Here is a 19,336-nt window from a genome sequence, read left to right on the forward strand (position 1 = left end):
ATGAAACAGGATAAAGAAACAGGAATCACTGGGCATCTGGCCAAGTCTTGAGCCGCCTTGGAAATTGGTTGGTTTCTTAATTGATCTCAGTGGACAGAGTGATCATATCACAGGTTTAAAGCAGAGAAACTTTGGGCTGAGCTGCACAAACCACAGTAGAATCTGCCAGCAGAGCCTTCTGTTTTGAATTATAATCAATCTCTTGTCTGTTTTCTATTCTCTTAGTCAAAATCACGGTCATCCTTTTTTTCCTATTTGCTTTTCAGGCTACTTAAAAACAGCCCCACTCCCAATTAAGCCTTAACGTATCAATGACAAAGACAGGGATGACAGGTGACTACGACCTCCTCACAGGTATTCCCACCTTTCAGTTCTGACCTGGCAATCAAAACCTGTTTTCTCCCTGTACCCTGTCACTCTGCTCCCCAGATTCTCCCTACTAAGACCTCCCTCTTTGAAGCCCGTCACCAGACGAGCCCAGAGGGCTTCTGTTTTCCTTTCTCTTCTTCCCTTCTGTCACCGCCTTCTCCCACGCAACATTTTTGCTTCCTCAAAGGAAAATATCAGAGGAGAGGAGCAAGTGTATTGGAGCCACTTTCCTCAAAAAATGCTATCCCTGAGAGTGAGACGACTGTGGCCTGAGCTCCACAGAGGGTCAAGATGAGGTGCCTTGGAGTTCTATGAATCAGAGAAGAAATGGTACATTCTTTCCAGCCTGAACTCTGGGTTTTCTCTGTCTCAAAAACTCCAGAACTGGCCAGACTGGTTCTAAAGACAGAAGTTTGCTCCAGGATTTTAACGTTTTGGTCCCGAAACCACAGGAGGCTCTAAACCTTTGTCATAGCCATTAACAACTCAATTACCTCTTTTCTTTCCCTCTCCACCCGCTACAGGAGGTGCTAACAGCTGGCTAAAGGCAGGCAGCAGACAGAGTGGTGTTTGGGTAATCGACAAGGGTTGGCAGACTCTTAGTGGAGGCCATTAACTACAAGCAAACATCTCTCTTCTCCCCATAATTTCACCAGGAAGACAAGGGGCTCTCTTCTGGCTTAATAAAATTAGGGTTTTTTCTAAATGTAAAATTTGGGTTTCCTAATTTTTATGGTGTCATAGCTGCTACTAAGGTAATAATAACTAGCATTTATTACGCCCTTAATGTATGTGAGAAACATTCTTTATCTTACTCTATTATTGATCCGTTTTCATAACAGAAAATTGGATCTTGAAGGGATTTATTGACCTAATGGCAGCCCACGGCTCAAAAGCGGCCTCACTCAAACCGAGGCAATCTGGTTGCAGACTCTGCACAACCCTATGACCCAGCAATTGCACTGATAGGGAAAAATCTGTTACAAGATGGTCAACAGGACTGATAGGGAAATTCCAGTCCCCGACCGAAGACTCCCCTTCCGGGTTCTTCTTCCTGCCCCACTTGCCTCGTGGGCCAAATTACTACTAATGTGGAATGCGTAAGTAACAGACGATAAATCGTCCCCCATGCTTGTGCTGGGGACTCAGACCTTTGGAGAAGTTGTCTCCTCTGAGCCTGCTGGTATGAAATAAAACTCCGATCCACCAAGATCTCTGAGTGCCGCTTGGTTTCTCCACCAGCGATCCAGCCTGGTTCTGTAACAGCACTACTGGGTATTTACCCAAAGAATACAAAAACACGAATTCAAAAGGATACATGCACCTCTATGTTTATAGCAGCATTCTGTACAGTAGCCAAGATATGGAAGCAGCCCAAGTGTCCACTGATTGATGAATGGATAAGAAGATGTGGTATACATGTACAATGGAATATTATTCAGCCATAAAAAAGAAAGAAATCTTGCCACGGGCAACAACATGGATGGAGCTAGAGAGTATAATGCTAAGTGAAATAAGTCAGCCAGGGGAAGACAAATACCATATAATTTCACTGACATGTGGAATTTAAGAAACAAAACAAGGGGCTCCTGGGTGGCTCAGTCAGTTGAACGGCTGACTCTTGATATTGACCTAGGTCATGATCTCATGGTTAGTGGGATCGAGCCCTGCCTTGGGCTCTGCACTGAGAGTGCAGAACTGCTTGGGATTCTCTCTTTTTCTCTGTGTCCCTCCCTCACTCACACTCTCTATCTCTCTCTCTCAAAATAAATAAATAAATTTAAAAAAAAAAAAGCAACGAAATATGAGAGAGAGGAGACAGATCAAGAAACAGACCCTTAACTATAGAGAACAAACTGATGGTTACCAGAGGGGTGGGGGGGGGGGGGGGGGGGAGGGGGGAGGGGGAGGAGATGGGAGAAACAGGTGGTAGGGATTAAGGACGGCACTTGTGATGAGCACTAGGTGATGTATGGAAGTGTGGAATCACTATATTGCATGCCTGAAACTAATATAACACTGTATATTAACTAACTGGAATTGAAACAAAAACTTGAAAAAAATTGAAATGTCTCGGGTTCGTTATCATTGTTAAGACAGAGAGAGAGTTTAAGGATTGTTTTTATGGTAATAACTCTGGGGGAGGGAGACCCATTATATTAACTCCTGCTTCTGGGCGTTGCTGGCAGGTGCACCCAGAAGGAAAGAGTGGGTTCTGGCCCCACTTTGTGGACCAGGGGTAGAGGCCAGATGGAACTCAGGTGGAGGCAGCCCTGAAGGAAAGATGCCTCATTGGAGGAGTTGGGTTTCTAGAGGCAGGAACTCTTCCTCTTTCTGAAGAGCTGTGTGGAGGCCTTTTTCAACTGATCTGAGTACTCTGGAAACTGAATTCATCATAACTGAACCTTTCAGGGGAAAAAGTTATTTCTGAGCAAAAACTGATTACTAGAGTTCTTGGAAACTGGAAAGTATTATAGTGAATTGTAAGGCAAATGTAGATCCACAAGGCTTATTATAAATGACACCATCTACATGCACATAAAAAATGTAACTTAGTTTTATAGAATAATCAGTCATCCTCAATTCCATTTCTAGTAAACTACTACATGCAGACTCAATTCCATATAAATGTGACCAATACTTTCCCTATCTTTGTTCTTCCTTCTGTTTTCCCCCTACTTTTTAAAACTTCATGCTGTCTTGTTATATTTTATGTATTATTTTTTCTGCATGTTTGCCTTTATGTATTTAAGCATTATTATTTTAAGTATGCTTAAGGTTTTTCTGGTATAAGAGGAAATGAAGTTAAAAATTAAATGTAAACAATCAACGATGACATATTATATTGATCACTGATCATTGCTTCTCTTGGAAAATTAGACAACATGGCCATATTGCCCCCAAATTCAAAAGTGGGAAAATCCAATCATGAATATTTTCATAAAGGCTTTCTATGTACAGTTGGTCCTTGAACAATGGACAGCTGAAAATCCACATGGAACTTCTGACTCCCCCAAAACTTAACTACTAATAGCCTACTGTTACCTGAAACCCTTTCTGATAACAAAAGCAGTCAATAAACACATATTTTGTATGTTTTATGTACTCTATACCAAATTCTTACTCTATAGTAAGCTAGAGAAAAGAAAGTGTCATTAAGAAAATCGTAAGGAAGAGGGGTGCCTGGGTGGCTCAGTTGGTTAAGTGTCTGACTTCAGCTCAGGTCATGATCTCATGGTTTGTGAGTTCGAGCCCTGCATTGGGCTCTGTGCTGACAGCTCAGAGCCTGGAGCCTGCTTTGGATTCTGTGTCTCCCTCTCTCTCTCTGCCCCTCCCTCACTTGTGCGCGCACTCTCTCTCTCTCTCTCTCTCAAATAAATAAACATTAAAAAAAAAACGAAGGACGAGAAAATACACTTACAGTACTGTACTGGATTTATAAAAAACAAAAACAAAAAACAAAAACAAAACAAAACCCAGCACAGTGGACCAGCGCAGTTCAAACGGTGTTATGTAAAGGTCGGTGCCTGGGTGGCTCAGTCAGTTAAGCGGCCGACTCCGGCTCAGGTCATGATCTCACGGTCCGTGAGTTCGAGCCCCGCGTCGGGCTCTGTGCTGACAGCTCAGAGCCTGGAGCCTGTTTCAGATTCTGTGTCTCCCTCTCTCTGACCCTCCCCCATTCATGCTCTGTCTCTCTCTGTCTCAAAAACAAATAAACGTTAAAAAAGAAAACGTAAAGGTCGGCTGCATAGATACGTAGGATCAATTTGTCTGGTTTTAGAAGGGAACTGTGGGCTTGCTAACAAAGGTATCAACCAACCGATGAAGTTACAAGTATTTCCTGTGTTGGAGAACTAACTCTGAGTGGGCAATTGAGGTGAGAAGGCGGGACACGGACAGTTAAAAGGCAGTGTGAACAAACAGCAAGCATGCGGTAGCCAGAAGACAAGAGAGGAGCCAGAAGACAGAGAAATCACTGGGGGCCACGTCTACTTAAATAAAATCTGAAAGGACAGACAGGGTTCAACTCAATAGACAGCCTGCTTCTCAGGCAGGGATGAAAAGTCGCCTGCTAATGAGAGAGACACAGCTGATAGAAACAGCCCCCAGCGAGGAATGGAGGTGGATGTAGGAGGATCACGCCAAATCAGGGAGGGGAAAGAAAGAAGCTGAGAATCTCCGTCTTTCCGAGAACAGCAGAGGCAAAGCAAAAAGGGGTCAAGGCCGCGCAGAAGCCGCGAGAAAGGCACCGAGCCCGCTGTGAAGGAGCGAGGTCTGGGGGTGAGAAGTAACATGTTTGACGTGTGCCCGTTAAGAAAGCGAGGAGGAAGGCAGATGTCAGCAATGAAACAGAAAGTATGAAAAAACAAACGGAGGTGTCCACGTGTGTCTGCCTCCCTTTTCTTTGTGCCAAGAGAGGGGAGGGGGTTCCCATGGCAGCCAGTTGCTTATCCACCGGCTGCCATTTCTTTCATTCATTTCCCTCAACAGCTTTTGAAATAAGTTCAATATGGGTTGAAAATGGATTGTTCCAGGTGCACAGGAACTTCAAAATTACCTTGCATAATTTGGCATAAAGGGCATTATGTGCCGGATCTCAAAGAATTCCATTCATTGTTCGGGGTGAGCAAGCCTCCAAGCCTGCCATGAAAGCTAGCACTGCTTGGTCAAGTTTGGAATACACTCCTAGGATATGCAGGCTCTTAGGCTTTCAGCCATTATGCCGCCAAGGGCCATACACCTGAATAAGGCTCCTGAATTCTGCCCCCAAGTCACCAATAGCTGCTACCACATTTTCAACCCCCTCTCCTCTGCATTTTCTCACCCTGCCCCCTCAGTCTCCATGCCCTGCCTCTTTCATCGTCTTTGTGCAGTCTCAGTGTTGCCCCCTCCCTCGTAGAATTAACTCCCTTTTTCCTTTGTGGATGCGGAGACAAAGACAGCTGCTGGATGGGGTGGGTGGATCCTAAATGTGATATCTGGTTCAGTTTTAGAAAATAAGTAAAGGAATACTGTCTTCGGCACTATCTCGGGTATTTTTTATTATGTCTGAACTCATCGGTAATGAAAATCATGAGCCTGCACCCTAGTATTTGTTTCACAACTTGTGTACCTGTAATACTAACTACATCTAAAACATTTCAAGAATGAGACCGTTTTCAAGGACAAAATGTAAATGGGTAAAATGAAAAAGTAAAATATAATTCTAGAATGTTCTTCCCACACCCAAGTGTGGGTAGTAGCTGCTTCAGAAACAAGCGCCTTAGAGAGCACATCCTCAGCTGTGATTCCCATCTTCGTTACATCGTGGGCAATCGGTCATCAACACTTGCTCTTGGTCATGACTGACAGGCTCTGAGAGCCTTGCGAGGGGGAACAGACCTTGGTCTCTGAGGCATGTCTGAGATTGTCCCCATACCAGACACAGTTCTGTGTACAATGCTGCTTCCCCTCCAGATGGCATGCCCTTTGAGTGCAGGGACACTGCCTTAGTCTTCTGCGTATCCTTCTTGTCTTAACGCTGTGCTGGCTTACATAGAAGGTCAATACAATTTCGCCAGATAGGTACTCTCGAACTCCGGTAAGCTGTCTGACTCTCAGTTTCCGCTGACTTCTGGCGAGAAGGCAGAGCTATCCACACAGGCAAGCTGAGAGCTAGTAGGGGGTCCAGGTAGGAAGCCACCAGCACTCTCCCTCTCTGCTCACTCCCACTAGGTGTTCATTAGCAGAGTGAGTTCACCCCACTACCATTTCCCACCAAGTTGTCCATACGAAAACTTCAAGATAATTAGAAACTAATCATTAATGTTTTAAAAAGAAGGAAATCACCTTTAAGGGTGTGTCTGGATGGCTCAGTTGTTTAAGCATCTGACTCTTGATTTCTGCTCAGGTCATGATCTCACGGTTTCATGAGTTTGTGAGTTCAAACCCTGTGTCGGGATTCTCTGCTTAGGATTCTCTGTCTCCTTCTCTCTCTGCCCCTCTCCTGCCCACACTCTCTCTGTATTTCTCTCTCAAAAAAAAAAAAAAAAAAAAAAAGAACCAAATCCGCTTTAGAAAAATATATCAGTCTCCAAAATTGAAAGTAAATTCAGATGCAAATGATGAGTGTTTGATAGTTCTTTCTAAAGCTAAGAAGGGCCTCTAAGAAGGTATCTAACTACTTGTATATTCAAAACAAATTTTAATGATTTTTCTCTTTTCTGATTACAAAAATATGATACGTACTCAAAGGGGAAAAAACACTCGAGAAACACACAAGAGCACAAGAAAACAAAAATAACCTATAATCCAGTGAACTGTACTTACAAAGTTTCATATTCAACTGCAGAAAAAAAAGATAGCAATAGAACCAAGAGATGCTAAAAGAAGGGACCGTTTCCCATTAGTCACGCATATAAGAGATTCCACAAGGTTAAACGGAACCACTACTCATAGCCATAGGGTGGAGGGTTTGGTTCACACTAGCCAGAGACACAAGTTTGCCATTGGACAACAATTAATTTCTCCTGCACCATGCTTAGAGATATAACACATGGTCAGTAAAAAAGGTAACCCATCCATACAACTTTTGACTATTTCTTTTGAGTCTTTGGGAAAGACCGCTAACAGAGAATATGTAATCATTGAGACAATGGAAATTAAAGCAAGGTTTAGCCACAAGGGAAAATCAGCCAGGCCAAAATATCACACTTAACTCTGAACCTCTGGAAACAATAAATCTGAGGGAGTAAGATTATTCTTACTCTTTAAGAGGGGAAAACTCTTTAAGAGTAGATTGTTGATGTTGTTGTTGTTGTTGTTGTTCTATTCTATTACATGCCATTAAGATTTGATGGCAAGACGAATGGATTTCTGGGGCATTATATCTTCTTAGGCCGCCTTAACTTTTTAAATCTAATAGTTAAAAATAAAGTCTCCAGATCCAATTGCTATTTAGCCATTCATTCTTGCACTAAATATAATCTTATTGAACGTTTATCACATGCCAAACAGCAAGCCGGCCACTTGGAATACAGAGCAAGTCAGGCATGGAACCCATTCTCAAGGATCTCACAGCCTAATAGACTCAGACACAAATCATTGCAACAAATTGTCGGTAGTGGCTGCCATTGTCGGTACCAAGAAGGAAGCAGGAGAAGGCCATAAAGGCTTTATAGAGAAGGAATATTGTGCTGATCATTAAGGATGAATAGATGTAACAGTGAGAATAGAGAGGAAAGCACCAGGGGACCGGGTCTGTCACATGGCCATGTCAGTCTGGTTGCCCCCATCCTCCTGCCTATCCAGCTAAGACAAGGGAAGGAGGAACATCCGTGAAACACGTGAGCAAGGAAAAATCCTCAAATAGTATCTCTCCTTTGTACAAGGGGAAATAGGAATGTACCTGCATCTAACTTATAACTCAGATTATTTTTTTCATCAGTTCATTTTCTTGTGGAGAACGAGGTGTATTTGCCAGAGGAATGTTGGGGGTCTCTGCCTTTTGCCGACATACAGAAATGGTAAGCCGTATTCTCCCCAGTGCCTAAGTCACTCCCTGAAAGTAAGGTTAGATATTAAAGGAGAGAATGTTACCTCTTTCTGATCCATAGACTTCCAGTCAATTTTTGTTACTAAAAGAGAATTTTCAAAATAAGTAGAATAATTATGAAATATGTTTATTTCTCAATTGCAAGTTTGTGTGTTTATATGTGTATGTGTACATATCCATGTATATTTATATATGTCTATATTTATTCTCACATACATTATATGAAATAGAGCCTATGGATATAATTTACAAATACATAACTTCACTATCTATTTATAATTATACTTGACTAAATAGGTATCCTGAGGATGTAAAATAGCATAATTGATATACTTTAAAGTGCATCAAATATTTTGCAGCTTTTTTTTGTTTGTTTGTTTGTTTATTTTTGAGAGAGAGAGAGAAACAAAGTATGAGCAGGGGAGGGGCAGAGAGAGAGAAAGACACAGAATACAAAGCAGGCTCCAGGCTCTGAGCTGTCAGCACAGAGCCCTACTCGGGGCTCAAACCCACAAACCACAAGATCGTGACCTGAGCTGAAGTTGGACGCTTAACTGACTGAGGTATCCAGGTGCCCCTAAATATTTTGCAGCTTTAACATAGTTTGATAATGGGGTGCATGGGTAGCTCAGTTGGTTAGGTGTCTGACTCTCGGTTTCTGCTCAGGTCATGATCTCGTGGTTGGTGGGGTGAGTTCGAGCCCTGTGTCAGGCTCTGTGCTGACAGCTCAGAGCCTGGAGCCTGCTTCAGATTCTGCCTGTCTGTCTGTCTGTCTGTCTCTGTCTCTCTATCCCTCCCCCACTTGCACTCTGTCTCTCTCTCTCAAAAATAAACATTAAAAAATTTTTTTAATTAAAAAATTTTAAAAAACTGTTTGATAGCACACAAAACCATGGTTAAAACCACATTTTGAAGAAAAACCTTCTGAATTTTTATAAGCACTCAAATTTAGAAGGGAATTTCTTTTCTTTTTTCTTTAACTCAGATCATTAAAAGGCAAATCTTTGTTTGAATATATACTAAAAGCCCCCATTTAACATTTGCCTGTTTTGTGTTTTGTCCTATGCAGGTATCCCTTTGAATTGCAGATAAGAATCGGATACTTCCTAACTTCCTTATTCACTTGACTTTCTTGATAGAGAGTGGGACCTTGAGCCCAACCTCTTTCGTCTCAGCGTAAACTCAGATGGTAACAAAGATACTGTCATTTAGACTTGTCTCCCGGATCATGACTGGCCAGATCCAAATCTCGCTGTTGCACTGGTCACAAATTCTATACGTTCTACTGGGAAATGAGCGATCTATTCAGTTCTCGGCCACTTTCACTTTGAAATCCCGGTAAGACCAAGAGATGCTACAGATGGTTGGAGTAAGTAACAAAGACTTCTGTCAGCAACTATTGCCTTGCTTTGGTCAACATCCTGCAGTATTCACTGAGCGGCCACCAAGACGCAAACCGCTTCGGACCCCGACAACTGCTTTTGTGTTTCAAGACGTCGGTTCTCTGGGGAAAGAACCGGGACTGTACAGGATCACTCCTCAGGCCCGGTGGGGAGGACGGTTCCGTTGCAGGAGGGAGAGAGCTTGACGTGACCACACTTCCCCAGCACCCAGTCTGGCCTCCTGCTCTGAGGCACCTGCGCACACCTGCAGATGCACCCAGCCTCTCTGCCTGCTACTCTGCCTGCCGCTTGCCGCTTTCCCTCCCGGTCCAGTGTTGCTGTGACGCCAGTTCAAACAGATCTGCGCCAGGCCTCCTGACAGCTTAAAAGAGCAAAGGAAAGGGCCCTCAAGAAGCAGGCTGTTAGGATGGGGCAGCTACCACTCTGGTCATTTGAGGCTGCTGAAGGAGCCTAAGTGACGAATGTATGTGAGTCCCGTGTCCACATGGCCGGAGAGGCAGGGAGAGAGGCAGAAGATGACGGAAGATGGGACTGCGGTGCCTATAAACTCGTTGCATTCACTCAACCATTAACTCACCAAGTATTTGTTGGGTACCCTTAACACCGTTCAGCGCCGTCAGATCACGGTGGACACATTCTGCACAAGGCAGACATCTGCACTACCTGTTGTTAAGCACTTTGAAAGCAAAGAGTTCAGGGCAAAAGCACATTTTGGGAGTCTTTGGGAGTCATGGAAGTCTTCAAAGAGGAGACACCTAAAACGTGAAGGATGAAAAGATGTAGACAAATGAAGGGAGGGTGGGACAGAGTGGGGGCGGAGCAGAGGCAGAGAGGGGGCGGAGCAAGGGGCGGAGCAGAGGCAGAGAGGGGCGGAGCAGGGGGCGGAGCAGAGGCAGAGTAGAGGAGGGGCGGGGCAGAGCAGGGAGGGTGGGGGGTCGGGTAGAGCAAGGGCAAAGCTGGAGTGGAGCTGGAGGCAGAGTTGGTGTGGAGGCTGGGGTGGGTGGGGAGGGGGGGCAGCCACTGGTGCACCTGCGGGGGGGGGGGGGGGGTCGGTGAGAGCAAGTGTGCCCAATATACCAGCGTGCCATGGCAAGGACACTGGCCAGTCTCAGGCCAGAGCTTCTGACCCTTCTGAAGATGACTTCAAATGCCTACATATTGGGTTGAGACTCCTTAGGTCAATGTGATCTAATACCAGTAATTTCACACGGCTGAACCTAATACTTCCCCGGATAACTTCCCTTGACCATTTCCCTGTCTAAATTAGTGTCTCCACCGGAAAAAACGCACAGTAGCATTGAGAAACACAAGAGAATCAGTACGAGTAGGACAGTGGCAGGGTGATGACAGATGCTGCTGCTGAAGGACACACAGAGGCCACTTGGAAGAGTGAGGAGCCACACTTTATCCTCAGGCTTCATCCTTAAGATGAGAGGGATGTGCAATGACCAAATTTGTATTTTAAGATGCTCACTCAAGACCACTTGGAGAATGGAGTGGGAAGGGCAACACAAAACAGAAAATCAAAAAGTGGCTACTATGGTCCTTCAGTGGGAGAAGACAGACCCATACTAGCAGGGGAAGGGGGAGGTGGGCTTGAGGACACAAAAGGGGCCCCCCTGGCAGGACTCAGGGGACTCTGTGACTCCGAGGGGCAGGTGAGGGCCCGGGGAGTGAGCTTGAGTTGGTGATGCCCCACAGGCAGCCAGGTTCAGGTCCCAGGACTGGTCCAGGTGGGTGATGGGCCATTCTCTGGGCCGGATACAAAGCAGGGGAGCTGGCTTGGAGGGAAAAGGATGAGTTCTGGGCATGTCTGTTCACTCAGTTCCAGTGAAGAGGCGAGAGAAAGTCAGGAGCAGCAGAAGGAGGAGGGGAACTAAAATTTTCTGACTGCCACCTAGGTGAGGGCTTTTTCCCTGCTGTTCGGTAAAACCCACACCTTAACTCCAGAGGACAGGTACCTTCCTTTAGCTTTACAGCTACAGAGGCTGACGGTGAATGTTGACTGGAGGTGAGGGAATTGGATAAACTGCAGAGCTGCATTTTATTTATTTATTTTTTTTAATGTTTATTTCTTTCTTTTTGAGAGAGAGAGAGAGAGAGAGAGAGAGAGAGAGAATGCACAATCAGGGCAAGGGCAGAGAGAGAAGGAGACACAGAATGTGAAGCAGGCTGCAGGCTCTGAGCTGTCAGCACAGAACCGGACTTGGGGCTCGATCTGACAAACCGTGAGATCGTGAGCTGAGCCAAAGTGGGACGCTTAACCAGCTGAGCCACCCAGGTGCCCCTGTAAAGCTGCATTTTAAATGGGCATCTCTCTACCAATGCCCAAGCTCCTACAATTCCAACCTGCTGCCCAGTAACCTAGCGGAACGAACGGTATGTGTGGTGGTTATGGCTAAACATGGTAGGATAAGATCAAGAAGGCATGTGCTGAAACGTGCCTTGGAACGTGCGGGGGAGGGGAGGCCGGACTCAGAGCAGTGCACCTGACCCAGATGAATATCCTCCTTTCCAAGGAGGGGAGACATTTCCTTCGAGGATGCCCATACCTGCATGCCCTCCTTAACCCCACACTACTTACTACCTTGGTCTAGCCTCTCCATGTCTGGAGGCAGGGAGCTATCAGTCAGTGGTTGGAAGAACTTGTTTTGCAAGCTTTAGAACAAATCCCATAGTACCTTCCTTGCCCTGCAGAACTGAACTCAGCAAGGCAGCCCCTCCCAGAATCCCTTAAGGGAGAAGTATTTTGCCAATGGCATTATCTCAGCTGACAAAGTTTTAAGGCATAGTGTGTTTAAAGAGTTATTTACCAATTTCCAAAATAGTAGCAAAACGGTCTCCATAAAGCTAAGTGACTCCCAGGGAAGAAAGTACACATTACATTCTCATACTTGTTTCCTTAATTAGGAACAGATCCTGGTGGCTGGGATTTATTTTCATGAGCACACATCCACAAAAATGAGAAACATCTTGACACGCTGCAACATCCATAATGTTTCTCAAATCTCAATTCCTAATTGGGTTTAAAAAAAAAAAAAAAGCGGCCACAAATTTTCACGCTGGTTTTGATTCGGGATTCAAAACAGAACCTCAGATATGTATTTCTTACATTGTTCCAAAACGTGTATAAGCTGGGTCGAAATCCGTTAAGACCCACTTCAGACATTAAAAAGAAAAGAATTTAAAAAAAAAAACAAAAAAACCCAAGGCATGAATTTGGAATTTAACATGGCAAAGAACATTCTTCTTATGGAACATGGAAACTAACTTGTGTTCTCCCCCACTTTTAAAACATCTTAATCTATTTACTCTTTATAAAGAGGAGAAAAGGGCTAGGAGATGTTTATATGGCACCTGCTTCAATCCTCTTAGAGGATTCCAAGGGCTCCTTTAGGTGTGTTTTTTCTTTGTCAACTCATTCCCCAAATGGGCTAGCCTTTTTCTCTGCTCTCACTAAATTCCCTTACAATTAAGAATCCAGATGAACCATGGAGTCTGTAACGTAGAAATTCTTCTCCTTACCTACGCAGTTTATCCTCAAGGATTTCCATGTACTTCGTAGTATTCTCCTTCACACTCGTTTCTGCAACACAAAAACCCGAAGTTGATGCAATTGTACGCAAAGATTGAACACAACCCAAAAATGCTCGACTAAAAGCCAAAAACCCAAAGGATCGCCGTCAGGCCGATAGCGATGATCACATCCTAGGTTTGGAAAACACTCGAATGCACTGAGGCGGCTGCCTGGAGCGAGGTGCTGGAAATGCTCTGAGGCCTTCAGCATCTCTGCCGGAGATGAAGCCAGGGGGCAAGGTCACCAGGCCGCGCGTGGTATCTGGCAAGACAGCTCATTCGGTGTCTGGAATGGAAGCCACTGTGTTCTGTGCGTTTTCCCCTTTCCCACCTGGTGGCCAAGAGCTTGGTTGCAGAGTATGAAAAAAAGACCAGAAAGAGGAACAAGTCCCGTCCTATGGACGAAGCAAAAAAACCTCACCAGTAGTAGCATGGGATTGCGGCCCCTTTAACTGAGGAACGCATGGAAACGTGATCCTGACAGTAGCTGACATCAGAGGCTTGGCTTCCAAAGCTGGGAGATCAGCGGGCTCCTCGAGAGAAACTCAGAGCCTCGTAATCACCAAATGTTGAAGGAACAGATGATTGTTATTCCTTCCGTGGATCAAAGAGGCACTTTACCAATAAAAAGAAACTTGGTACATTTTGGGGCAAGCCCTGATGGCCTGTTTCCTCCTCTGGGGAATGAACGTGCCTTCCTCTGAAGGTGACCGCTGACGGAGATGAGAATATGAAGTGCCCAGAAGAGCAGGTGGCAGCAGAGAGGCCCCCAACAGATGGCAGCTGTCATTGATGTTATTGCCATTTCTATCATCCCTGTTATTATTGCTAAGGTGGACTTTATTTTTTTTTTAATTTTTTTTAACGTTTTTATTTATTTTTGAGAGAGAGAGAGAGACAGAGCATGAGCAAGGGAGGGGCAGAGAGAGAGGGAGACACAGAATCCGAAGCAGGCTCCAGGCTCTGAGCTGTCACAACAGAGCCCGACGTGGGGCTCAAACTCACAGACTGTGAGATCGTGACCTGAGCTGAAGTCGGATGCTCCACCGACTGAGCCACCCAGGCACCCCTATTATTATTTTCATTTCACCCTTTATTCTCAAAGGTAATTCATGCATGACACTCTAAAGTTGGGGGATGTGGAAAGCAGAAGTCCTATTGCCTGAGCCTCTGCCTAGAGGGCTCTCGGGATCTTATTTTTGCCAACATGTATGTGCAAGGGTGGGGGACAGAGGGTATATTTGGAACTGGAAAACGTACCCTGAAATTCCTCAAAAAGAAACCAAATATTTATACAGAAATTAAAACAAAAGTTCTGGTTCATCAGTTCATAAGAGATAAAAACAGAAATGTATGCAATGAAAGCAACTATTTAAGTTGATGTCCTGTCGTGTTGATTTATGTCGGTCTCATTTACAAGTTAAGCTGTGTTGAGTTTTTTTCTCCAAATAAATTAGCTAAATATTTATTTTCAGCACCTACTATGTGGCAGGTACTATGCTAGCATGGGGAATAAGTTGTGGTGATATGGTTCCATGTAGCTGAGATCTGCTCACTGGTTCTTCTGGAGCAAGTACTGCAAAAACTCAGAATGTCCCAACCAGAAATGCTTTGTTTCACATTCTATGCTTATTTTGTGCCATGCGCTGTTCTAAGCCCAGGGGGTAAACTAGTGAACAGAAGCAATAAAGATTCCTGCTTATGTAATGCTTAATTCTGGTAGGGGCAGGTAATAATTAACATAAAAGTTCCATAGAATACTTAGAAGGTAGTAAGTACTACGAAGCAAGAGAAGGGGATCAGAACGGGCAGCAGAGTGGTCAGGCACCACTGGGAAGGTGACATTTGAATTAAAGCATGAAGAGGGTGGAGAGGAGCACATAAGCAGCCATACTGGGAGGAGCACAGTAAAGGGAAGGAACAGCCAGTCTAAAGATTCTAGGGCAGGAACATACATGAGTCCTCCAGCAAAATCTGGAGATGTTCTCTGGGAAAAAGAGTAAGGCAGAGAAATAGGCCAACTCTGATCATGTAGGCCACTGTGGCAGATCACATTTCCAGCACATGGCCCCAGTCATATTCCTGGTCCCACACACTAGTCCAGAATTTGGCCACTCCCCATCAAGCAGTGAAATCTGTCTCCCTCCTCTTGAATCTGAACAGGTTATGACATTACAACCAATGGAGAATGGCAGGAAGGATGCTCTTTAACTTCTGAGGCTAGGGTCCAGCTTCTGCCTGGTTCTCCCTACTGGGAACCCAGCCAACCATGTTGTGAGGAAGCCCAAGCTACATGGAGAGGCCATTCACAGGTGTTCTGGCTGACAGCCCAGGTGAAGGTCTCAACTTACAGCCAGATATGTGAGTGAGCAAGCTTTCAGATAATTTCAGCCATAGAGTCTGAGGGACCCAGACATCAGGAAACAGAGACCAGCCATTTCTGCTGCTCTAGGTCTAAATGCCTGACTCTCAGAATTTGTACACACAATAAATGGCTCTGAGTGATTAGGTCTGTGGATGATTCGTTACATAGCGGTAGTTACTGGAAAGCTATGTCAGGATTTTGCGTGCCCTGAACGAAATGGGAAAACACTGGAGAAGAAAGGCCACAAACTGGCTCATGACTTCTCTGTTGAGAATAGACTCTAGGAAGACACGAGAGAAGCAGAGAGACACAGGGAGGTTAGAGCGATCATCCGGGACAAGGGGACGGGGCGGGACTGAGGCCATGGTGTCTCAGGAGTTGGTGATAAGAGGTAGGTTTTAGATATATTTTAAGGACAGAGGCAGCAGGAGTGCCTGATACATTGAATTCAGGAGTGTGAAAAAGAGACCCATCGCGAATGACTACAAGGTTCTTGCCCTTGAACCACTGGAAGACAGAGTTGCCATGAAGCAAGGGAGAAGGAATGCAGGTGAAACCAGTTTGGGGAGATGAGCAAGAGTTCAATCTCAGACTGAAATTTGCTGAGAGTAGAACTTAAATGTTCTCACCAAAAAAAAAAAAAAAAAAGTCAAATATGTGTGGATGTGTTAATTAACCAGATGGAGGTGGGGGAGGGCTTCTTTCACAACGCATACATGTATCAAATCATCACGTTGTATACTTTAAATATCTTACACAATTTTATTTGTCGATTATACCTCAATAAGCTGGAAGCGATAAAAGCAATTGAGAAGCTTAAAAAGAGTCCGATTTTGGATCTGATAAAGTTGAGTTTATGAGCCATCCGGTGGCGATGTCAAGTATGAAGTTGGCTATGTGAGTCGAGAAAAGGTCTGGCGTGCCGATGGACATTTGCAAGGCACTGGTGTGTGAAGCCACGAGACTAGATGATGTCACTGACAGAGTGAGAGTAACTTAAGAAGCCCGCGGTGATCATATGTAACTACAATTACATTGCGATGCCACCTTTCCTCTAAAGGACAAAAATTCACAGCACCTCCCTTGAGGACAAGAAAGCCATATTCTTATGTTTAAAAGTAATCCGGGTATCTACCACATTCATGCTTCTGTTCAGAAATAACTATGGTAGTTAGGACCCACACAGGAACACCCAGGCAGTTTGATGAGCCTTTCCACTTGCCTGGAGGCCACCACCCGCAAAGGATGTTGCATTGAAATACTGGATCCTGACCCATCTCCCAGTCAGCCAGCCTAAAATGCCTTGCACACATTTTCGCTAGGTTGACTAGTAACCTTCCAGAGAAGCCAGGACTGTAGACAGGGAGTTTAAGTTTTTAACTTCCTAAATAATATGCCCCAGATGCATTGAGAATAGAGCTCATCTTTTCTTCCCTTCTTTTTTCCCTTCCTTTTCTAACCGGGTCTTAGAGCCTGGTTGGTAGTGGTTTTGAGGCAAGCTTCCAGGAACCAAGGATGGCTGAAGGAGGCTGACCACTACAGGTCAGCAGGCCTCCTAATTGGGAAAATGTACAAATGCCTCCCCTCTGCTCCATTTGCTGAGGGGATCTGGTTTCCAGGTTCAGGCAATATTATCAGAATGGGATTCATATAATTAATTTCATGAATCCAATTAAACAAAAACTGATTGATAATTAAATGCGGTAAATCTGTGAAAACATTTAGCAGAGCGCACGGTACAAACACAAATCAACGTTTCAGGAATTTAACCCGGGTCCTACTTCATGCCAGGCACTATTTAAATCTAGAAGAGACATGCCATCAAGGGACACCGAGAGAGCTGGGGGCCAGACTCTAACGTTGATTTCCCCCTGGAGAGCACAGCAACATTTTCCATAAATCTTCATGATAACTGATGATCCAAAAATGTCCCGATGAGTCTGATGAAAAAATATTACCGCGTTATCCTGCAATATCCTTTACAGTGTAAACAAGGAAGGTAAGAGAATGTTAAGTGGAAAACAAATCTAATGAGGTTTTCTGTGCATTATATCTTTTCTTTGCATAATAAAGGGACAGCAATATTTGTCACAATAGTAGTACAGGAAATGACTTGCTATCAGATTGAGTGAAGCATTTGACTACAAAGAACTTCAGCCCCACCACCCTCAATCAATAAAGACAGCATCATGAGATCAGCACAGTATGACCTCAAATTTGAAAATGGAAGCCGAAGGGACCCCATCAGTTTAGCATTAATCACAAATTTTGTCTAACATTTGCCATTTTCTTGGAATTTTCAATTAACATAATAATTCTAGTAACACAAGGCTTGGCCTTGGTTTACAGAAAGAAGTCATCAGATTTCGAAGATCATTATTCAAGGATCAATGTAGACACAATCAGCTCCCATGAGTAAAATCCCCCAAAAGGAAGAAGTGAAAGACAAAAGAGAAATTGCTGAATTCTGAGAAATTGTGAAATATCTAAAGTATTATTCTACTTGAGTGAATGAAGAACATGTTTATTTGAGTAATGAAACCATGCACGGAGATGAAGTGGTAACATCGAGCTAACAAAGACCCAGGGAAGTCAACGGCACAGAAAAATGGACTTGCAGCTTGATTGTCTTGATACGCGGGATGGAACAGTATTGTCTAGGACCTTGAAAGATGGCAGAATCCATGATATGAAGTGCAAGTCAAGTTTTACACTGGAGGGCAAGACGGAAACACCAGCCATGAGTCCCTGCTGATACCAGAGTGATCTTGTCACATTGGAAACTCACTGTGCAGAAAACATGATACCAAGGTAATGATATCAATGATATAATGATATCCTTGAGAACTTCTTGGGTGGCAGGTACTGTTCTAAACACCTTGTTCTAAATATTAAATGATGATGGTACCTACAAAGCAGCTCTATCGTTATCCTTATTTTATATAGGTAACAGAGGGGCAGTAGGACCAAAGTCACACAGCCAGTGAGGGAATGTCCCAGAGCCCATTGTTAGGGAACCCATGACTTCTATTTTAAATAACACAAGGGCTCAGAAAATGCACATTGAATAAATGCATGCGAAATTTTAGCCACCAACAAAATGGAGCAGGTGTTCACAGAGTAAATTAAGGACAGTACAAAGATGCTGTAAGAAGCCAGAGTTACAAAGAGCACAGGCAATTGCAGAAAACAGCCATCAACAAACGGAAACCTGATTGCATATAAACTGTATGGAAGAAGGCTGATAACATATTTGCTTAAAATAAATTACCATTTTGTAATATAAATATATATTCATATATAGGTGATTTCATAGTAGGTTGAGATGAGAAAAATGATTAACAGTTCTCTGTTATTATATTCATGTTGCTTCACTCCTAATAATAAGATAACAACTTCATGTGGTTTCACAAACAGATTTTTATTTGCATGTATAAGTTTGTTTATTTACAGGATTTTTCTGTTACCACGATGTGTGGTAGTCATTTAAACTGAGTATCAAGAGAGGGTTCCTGAGTTAAACAGGATACAATCCCGCCTGGGTCTTAGAGTGGTTATGGTCAATTCTCTAGGTTTGGAACCAAATAAATACACCATCACTAAATTAGCAATGGATTCACTTCTCATTGGCAGGTCATTATTCAGTGCTGTTGTTAATTTCCCTCTCTTTCTCTTTTCCTCTGATGTCCATAAGAGATTTGCAGGGAGAAGAAAAATGACCAGATATGGATCTGACAGAATTAATAAATGGTACCAGAAAGCAGACTTCTCTTTGGGGGTGTGCCTGACTCTCATTCTTATATCCATCCAGAGTTTCTTAAATGTGCCCGGCTGTGCATTGGTCACTATGGCTGCAGAGTTGAATCTGACTCTGCCCTTTGCCTGAAGAACACCAGGTTCCGTGACATAAATGCATGATGAATAAAAGCAGGTTGTTCAGTTCAGTGGCGGAAACTTAAAGCAGCACTCATTCTGGGAGAATTACGGAAGAGATGCCACCCCGCTTGAGGGGGTTAAAAAATGACTCCCTGCGGAAGTGAATGAAGTAGAGATCTTGAAGGATTTTCCATGCTGGCTGAAGCCAGGGGA

General features: G+C 44.0%; 1 protein-coding gene across 1 annotated transcript in view; it reads right to left on the bottom strand.

Annotated features, from left to right (window-relative positions):
* Positions 1-19,336, bottom strand: part of DISC1 (DISC1 scaffold protein) — a 358,119-nt gene that overhangs the window by 64,744 nt on the left and 274,039 nt on the right. Inside the window, exon 10 of the mRNA XM_042907612.1 lies at positions 12,832-12,892. Within this exon, the coding sequence (XP_042763546.1) occupies positions 12,832-12,892 (61 nt within the window). The remainder of the gene's footprint in view (positions 1-12,831; positions 12,893-19,336) is intronic.

Source organism: Panthera leo, chromosome D2, assembly GCF_018350215.1.
Source record: "Panthera leo isolate Ple1 chromosome D2, P.leo_Ple1_pat1.1, whole genome shotgun sequence".
In the NCBI taxonomy this organism is placed as follows: Eukaryota; Metazoa; Chordata; class Mammalia; order Carnivora; family Felidae; genus Panthera; species Panthera leo.